The 8,009-nt window shown below is 33.3% G+C and overlaps 1 protein-coding gene across 1 annotated transcript in view; it reads left to right on the top strand.

Moving 5' to 3' along the window:
• LOC134695310 (uncharacterized) overlaps nt 1-7,440 on the top strand; it is a 28,656-nt gene extending 21,216 nt beyond the window's left edge. The window contains exons 6-8 of the mRNA XM_063556536.1: nt 542-569; nt 1,583-1,642; nt 3,647-7,440. Of these exons, the coding sequence (XP_063412606.1) occupies nt 542-569; nt 1,583-1,642; nt 3,647-7,440 (3,882 nt within the window). The remainder of the gene's footprint in view (nt 1-541; nt 570-1,582; nt 1,643-3,646) is intronic.
• Nucleotides 7,441-8,009: the final 569 nt, after the last annotated feature.

An 8,009-nucleotide genomic window follows, 5' to 3' on the forward strand; every position in this document is an offset into this window, starting at 1 on the left:
GCAATTTAAATAATTATTGAAATCACAAGTCTACCGGACTACTGTTTTTAAAATACAATTTTAGTGTTTTACCTAATATTGTGAACACTGTAACAGATAGATAAAAGCCACGAACAGCACATATGACCAGCAACACTGGATAATTGAATGCTTCTTTTTGTAATTTTATTAAGGTGTAAAAGTGCTTCGTTCTAGGAATGTGCACACGATCAACTCTTTTACAACCCTATGCAATTACTTAAAAAACATTCAATTCTTATGCTTAGTTCGTTTCTCTGTGTGTTACATTTTAATGTTGTGTTGTTGTTCTCCTCTTATATTTAATGCATTTCCCTCAGTTTTAGTTTGTAACCTGGATTTGGTTTTTTCTATCGTTTTCGTATTCGAACAGTGGTATACTACTGTTGCCTTTATTTATAATTACATTTTTATGCTAGGATCTTGAAAAATTGATTTCCATCATCTATTTCTTTAGTTTACATGTTTATATTTTTGAGTTAAATGTCCTTAAACATGTTAAAGGTAGTCAATAATTTTTCAGAAATCTTTGGAGCATGATGAAACATTAAGTGAGTATATTTATTGTTTCAGTCATATACCTGTAATAGAAACAACAAGGGTATAGAGTATTCATCTATGACACATAATCAGTACATGCACAGCTAAAAAAAACACACAGACAAAAAGAAAAGGAATAGTGCTTAAATTACTGTTCTTTATCCTTACATTTTCACAGAATATTAAGGATAGTTCTTACGTCTCATTTACTGAATTATATGGAGGGATTGCTTGTGGTAGAAATGATACTTGGGCTAATACCAAAAGACAACAAACTTTAAAACATATTTAACAATAGAAATAGTGATTCACTATTCATGCTATTGTCTAAAAGAATTCACAAGCATCACAACTGTTGAAAGCAACTAATTTGATTAAATTAATGACCAGGAATATCTTTTTACTGTTTGCATACTAATTGTAAATCAATTTATTAACAATTCCCCAACACAATAAAAAAAAAAAAAAAAAATCCAAATTTTGATAGCAGAAGGATAACCACTATTTGGATACTTCGCCTATAAGGTTAGGAGATGCCAAGTTTTAGTTTAACTGAACGGGAAACCAATTGGTTTCTATTTTGTTTTTTTAAATCAGGAATAAAATAATTAAGGAGATTAGGTATGATTGCAGCCAACAGCTATCCAAATGAGTCAAAATGTTGCTAATTTAAACAACTATAGCTAGGTCTCTGTATGGCATTTCACAATTAGGGAATTCATACTTTATAGTCAGCTTAAAAGGTTGGAAGAAAAATTCAGCCGAAAAACTAACGACCTCATCTTTGACAAAACAATTTATATAAAAAAAACTCTAGATATAAAACATAACAAACAAACAAAGACATAACGAAAACACTGAAGATGAGGGAGATCAATATAGTTCAAAAAGAACTTCTTATCTATACAACAAAGATAATCTTATTTAAAACTGGTGCTGAATTAGGACTGAAGACAGAAAAGATAGAATAAACATAAAAAAAAGTGTGATCTATTGCAACTTGAATAACTGAATTAATTTTCAGATACCTTGAAAGAAGAAATAAAAAAACAAGTTGAAGATCATATTCCACCACATATTCAAGGTATGCATAATTGTAGTTTACTTTAAGTCTCTATTCTCAAAAATCACACTAGCACATCAGTTGTTATATATGTTTGTATAAAATTTATAACAGATAGCTAGTGCTCTACATAGATATAAACTGGTACATAGATAATGGGGTAGAACATATTGAAAACAGCACTTTTAATAATTTCATGCATTTGTAGCTCCTTTCTCGATTTACCCTTGTAACATGTGTAAGGAACACTCAAAGCCAAAGATGTATAACATGTATACAGACCGAAACAGTTTATGAGAACAATAGCCCTTATCTTTCTTGCAACTTGTATATTATTGATGAAGGTTTTCTGCTGTATCCGTTTCACTTTTTTGAAGTAACCTACTGTATGTGCTATAATATACAATTCCGTAATCGAAAAAAAAAAAAACAGTTTATAAAATTCAAATTTTACTACACCAGATACAGAACCTTACATTAGCCAAATCTGGACATGGTATCAGAGCTTTACGTGTTAGATATATATATTTGATAATTAAAGACCAACTCCCCTGAACTTGACTTTTGCATGTATCTAGCTGCTTTTTTTTAAATTGAATTAAATTGAAGTTATTACAGGATTTTATTTTTGTCAACCTCCTAGGCTTAAACAAGTACTTTTTTGCTGTCATTTAGTTCATCTTACCACTACACTACACAGTGTTCACAGGAAATTTAAAGTATTAGAAGTCTACTGCAGCACTCAGAAAGCTAAAAGAAAATACATAATCCAGCTTCTTTTCTTTGGAAATGTAAGATGATCAGCTTTTGTTGCAAATTCCTTGATTTGAAGCAGATGTGTGAGGAAATAATACCTCAGTCAACTTGTTTTTCATTGACATACAAACAAAGGGGTTCTCAACGTTCAAACGACATTACCATGTATTAGCAAACAATTCGGAAAAAATGTTTTGTTACTCCTATTTCAGATATCATAACAATGTTTAAGGACATTTTGAGATTGTGTTTCGATACAGTTTGTAGGCTGCGAATAAACCAATATTAAGTAAAATTGAGAATGGAAACGGGGAATGTGTCAAAGAAACAGAAAACAGCCAAAGGTCACTAATGGGTCTTCAATACAGCAAGTAAATCCCGCATCCGGAAGGTGTGCTTCAGATGGCCCCTAAACAAAAAAGTATACTACATGTACAAGTTCAGTGATGCTGGACGTTATACTAAAACTCCACTCCTAAATATATAAAAGAAACTAAAATTGCAAATTATACAAGACCAACAGAGGTAAGAGGGTCCTGACTTGGGACAGGTGCAAAATGCGGCAGGGTTGAACATTCTTTACTTATTTTCACAGAATCTGTTTTTATATATCTGCAAAAAAAAAATTCTGTTGTATAATGCTATGATGTCGCTGTCGTCGTCCGAAGACATTTGGTTTCCAGACAATAACTGTTGTTAAAGTGAATGGGTCTCTTTCAAATTTTACCAGAAGGTTTAATACCACAAGAAAAAGGTTGGAATTGTTTATGGAGGTTATGGTACCAACAGTTTAGTAATTAGGGGCCAGAAACAAGCCATTTTTTAAGGAGAACATTGGAACTCTACATGCTCTATTTTTTTTCATTGTTCTTTTATCAATGTTTATGTGATAAGGTCATGCAGTAGTTTCTATTTTATAACAAGTTATCTATAGCTTGAAAGGGTATTGCATCATTTGGTGATGTGGCGTTTATCAAAAGTCAATCAAGCAAAAGGTTCTATCAAATCACCTTAAGTAAGAACCCCAAAAATATTGTTTATACACAAATTAGTCAGCAATCCATTGACACAAATAGCATAGATTATATTGATCTGTTACCTAGCTGGTTGGTTTTAGTAACAGGTAAATGAGGGACGATAATTTAATATTAGGACTGAGGAAGGGGCATGGAAATTTGTAAATGAATATCCAGGCCTATATCTTCAGTTCATGGTCAAAATTAAATTTACAAATCAGACATCAGCTTGTACAATTTCTTTTCTTTGCAGCTCACCATGAACAAGAAATAGGAGAATGGGAGCAAGACCAAACTACCTTTTTGGAAACCAGAGCAACACGTCACATACTTGAGTCTCTACCCTCACATAACTGTATTGTTGTGACAGGAAGCTCGGGCTGCGGTAAATCTTCAAACATACATCAAGCTGCCTTACACTTACGTGACAGTTTTGGATATGAGATAATACCAGTGTTAACAGGACCATCAGACATTATGAATTATCATAATGAAAACAAAAAACAAGTGTTTGTTGTAGATGACATCTGTGGGAAGGAAACAATAAACACACAAACATTACAGACGTGGAGAGATTATTCAGAAAAAATTGAGAAAATATTTAAAGTTGCAGACAAAGATGTTGCAGGTAAAAATGATGAAACGGTTTTAAAAGTATCAAGTCCAAAACTACTGCTGTCTTGTAGACTGCATATATATAAAGAAGCTCAGTTTCAACGTATTTCATTATTCACAAAAAAAGAATGCAATTTATTATCTCCCGAGTTGTGTCTGCTGGAAGCTGAAAGAATTCATATGCTGCACAAGTATCTTCCTGATGACATAATTGACAATATAAAACAAGTCACAGAGAACGTTGATTACTTTCCCTTGCTTTGTAAATTGTCAAAAGACAAAACATCTGAGGAAGTGAAGAAACTGTTTACAGTTCCTTTAATCAGTATTAAACAGAACATAAACAACATTATTCATGAAAACAAAGAACAATTTTGTGTTCTTGTTCTGTGTATCATTTTTAATGAAGGATTTGATACAGATTGGCTCAAATTAGGATCAGTTTCAGAAAGGAAGAACATGGAATTGGATAAACTTGAGTACATTGTTAAAGAATTTGATATAGACTTAAGCAAACAGAAGCATAGAAATTCTTTAAAAGCTTGCTTTTCAACATTAAATGGCACCTACTTAAAACTGAGAGGAACAGAGTATAGAATGATACATGACAAAATATATAAAATGGCAGCTGTAATCTGTGGACAACACCTTACAGAATGTTTTATCAAATATGCTCCAGCTATATTTATTCGGGATAATTTTATCTTTGAATCTGTGACGGATGTCCATGAAAATGATAATTTAATTGTATTATTAAAAGAGGAAGAAGAAGATTATTTTGAACGACTGTTATGTGACTTAACACGGCATGCTATTATAAGTACATTCAATAATTACCAGTTAATTCATAAGACATTTAGAGATAAGTTAATAAGCTTTTTAAAAAGGAGAAATGATGCAAAGACAGTATTAACAAAGCTTGATACAGAAGGTTGCAAAACAATCGAATATGGTGATCAAGAATATCCGTATGACACACACTATTATACAACACCTTTAATAGAATCATCAATAAGGGGTTACTTTGATATTGTTGAATTTCTGATTGTTAATGTTAAATGTGATGTGAATAAAACAGACGAAAGAGGCAATTCTCCTATACATAAGGCATCTGAAAGAGGACATACAGCTGTAGCTAAACTATTATTAGAGAACAATGCTGATGTATCTCAATGTAACAATGATAAAAATTCTCCATTGTATGTAGCCTGTAAAGGAGGATATAAAGATACAGTAGAACTGTTACTTCAGAACAATGCTGATGTCAATCAGTGTGGTAAGTATGGAAGACCTCCGTTGTATGTGGCCTGTGCAGGAGGACATAAAGATACAGTAGAACTGTTACTTCAGAACAATGCTGATGTCAATCAGTGTGGTAAGGATGGAACACCTCCGTTGTATATGGCCTGTGCATGTGGACATAGAGATACAGTAGAACTTTTACTTCAGAACAATGCTGATGTCAAACAATGTAATAAGTATGGATTGTCTTCGTTGTGTGTGGCCTGTGCAGGAGGATATAAAGATACAGTAGAACTGTTACTTCAGAACAATGCTGATGTCAATCCGTGTTGTAAGGATGGAACACCTCCGTTGTGTGTGGCCTGTGCAGGAGGACATAAAGATACATTAGAACTGTTACTTCAGAACAATGCTGATGTCAATCAGTGTGGTATGTATGGAATATCTCCATTGTATGTGGCCTGTACAAGAGGACATAAAGATACAGTAGAACTTTTACTTCAGAACAATGCTGATGTCAATCAGTGTAATAAGGTTGGAATATCTCCGTTGTATAAGGCCTGTGCAGGAGGACATAAAGATACAGTAGAACTGTTACTTCAGAACAATGCTGATGTCAATCAGTGTGGTAAGGATGGAACACCTCCGTTGTATGTGGCCTGTGCATGTGGACATAGAGATACAGTAGAACTTTTACTTCAGAACAATGCTGATGTCAAACAATGTAATAAGGATGGAACACCTCCGTTGTATATGGCCTGTGCATGGGGACATAGAGATACAGTAGAACTGTTACTTCAGAACAATGCTGATGTCAATCAGTGTAATGAGGATGGAATATCTCCGTTGTATGTGGCCTGTAAAGGAGGACATAAAGATACAGTAGAACTGTTACTTCAGAACAATGCTGATGTCAATCAATGTGGTAAGGATGGAACACCTCCGTTGTATATGGCCTGTGCATGGGGACATAGAGATACAGTAGAACTGTTACTTCAGAATAATGCTGATGTCAATCAGTGTGGTATGCATGGAACACCTCCGTTGTATATGGCCTGTAAAGGAGGACATAAAGATACAGTAGAACTGTTACTTCAGAACAATGCTGATGTCAATCAGTGTAATAAGGTTGGGATATCTCCGTTGTATAAGGCCTGTGCAGGAGGACATAAAGATACAGTAGAACTGTTACTTCAGAACAATGCTGATGTCAATCAATGTGGTAAGGATGGAACATCTTCGTTGTATGTGGACTGTGCAGGAGGACTTAGAGATACAGTAGAACTGTTACTTCAGAACAATGCTGATGTCAAACAATGTAATAAGTATGGATTGTCTTCGTTGTGTGTGGCCTGTGCAGGAGGATATAAAGATACAGTAGAACTGTTACTTCAGAACAATGCTGATGTCAATCAGTGTGATGAGGATGGAATATCTCCGTTGTATAAGGCCTGTGCAGGAGGACATAAAGATACAGTAGAACTGTTACTTCAGAACAATGCTGATATCAATCAATGTGGTAAGGATGGAACATCTTCGTTGTATGTGGCCTGTGCAGGTGGACTTAGAGATACAGTAGAACTGTTACTGCAGAACAATGCTGATGTCAATCAGTGTAATAAGGTTGGAATATCTCCGTTGTATAAGGCCTGTGCAGGAGGACATAAAGATACAGTAGAACTGTTACTTCAGAGAAATGCTAATGTCAATCAGTGTGCCATTAATGGAGAGTCTCCATTGTATGTAGCCAGTGAAGTAGGATACAGAGATACAGTTAAACTGTTACTTCAGAACAATGCTGATGTCTCGAAGTGTAATGAGGATGGACAATCTCCATTGTTCGTTGCCTGTAAAGGAGGATTTAAAGATACAGTAGAACTGTTATTGCAGAGAAAGGCTGATGTCTCGCAGTGTAATACAAAGGGAGATTCTCCTCTACATGCGGTTTGTTCATTTGATCCCAATTTGGAATATTTGATTACAAATTATTCAAATCTATATTTCAATATATATTTTATGACACAATTTTCAAAGAGAATCATTGAAACTGTAAAACCATTACTTGCATGGAAAGCAGATGTCACATTGCGTAATAAGAATGGTCAAACACCACTTGATATTGCCCGTGCATCACAATGTAAGGAACTTGTAAATCTTTTTGAGGAAAATCTTCAACTAAAAGAAATCTGAGTTTGAATTTTACAACAAAGACATATTTTTACATTATAATAATTGTATCACTATAAAGGAAGTCAATGTATGCATACATAATCCAGGTGTTACTTAAACCAGACATTATTTTTAATTAGTTATTCAGGTAATTTAAAGGAATATACAACCGAAATAACTAACAAGATTTATTGGAGATTACAATATGTACAATAAATGCCTTGACAATATTAAATAATTTCTACATTCTCTTATGACATCGATTTTTTTTAATTTTGCAAATTATATATTAATAACATGACTCAAATAAGTGATATATAAAAGAGCTTTATTATTTCAACACAACTTGTAAAGTTTATTTTGAACTTTGAACTTTATTTATTTGATCACTACATACTTTCAATAAGAGGAATACAATATTTACATATACACAAACAATACACAACAATAGTGTGCATAGTAAAGAAAAAATAATTCGTTATTATATAATTAATTCACATAGAAGTTAACTCAGGCCATTATTGCATGGTGTGTATTTAATATGTATAGAGTTTATGTTTATTTTTTTAGTGTATTTATTTGATTTATAT

Source organism: Mytilus trossulus, chromosome 13, assembly GCF_036588685.1.
Source record: "Mytilus trossulus isolate FHL-02 chromosome 13, PNRI_Mtr1.1.1.hap1, whole genome shotgun sequence".
Lineage (NCBI taxonomy): Eukaryota > Metazoa > Mollusca > Bivalvia > Mytilida > Mytilidae > Mytilus > Mytilus trossulus.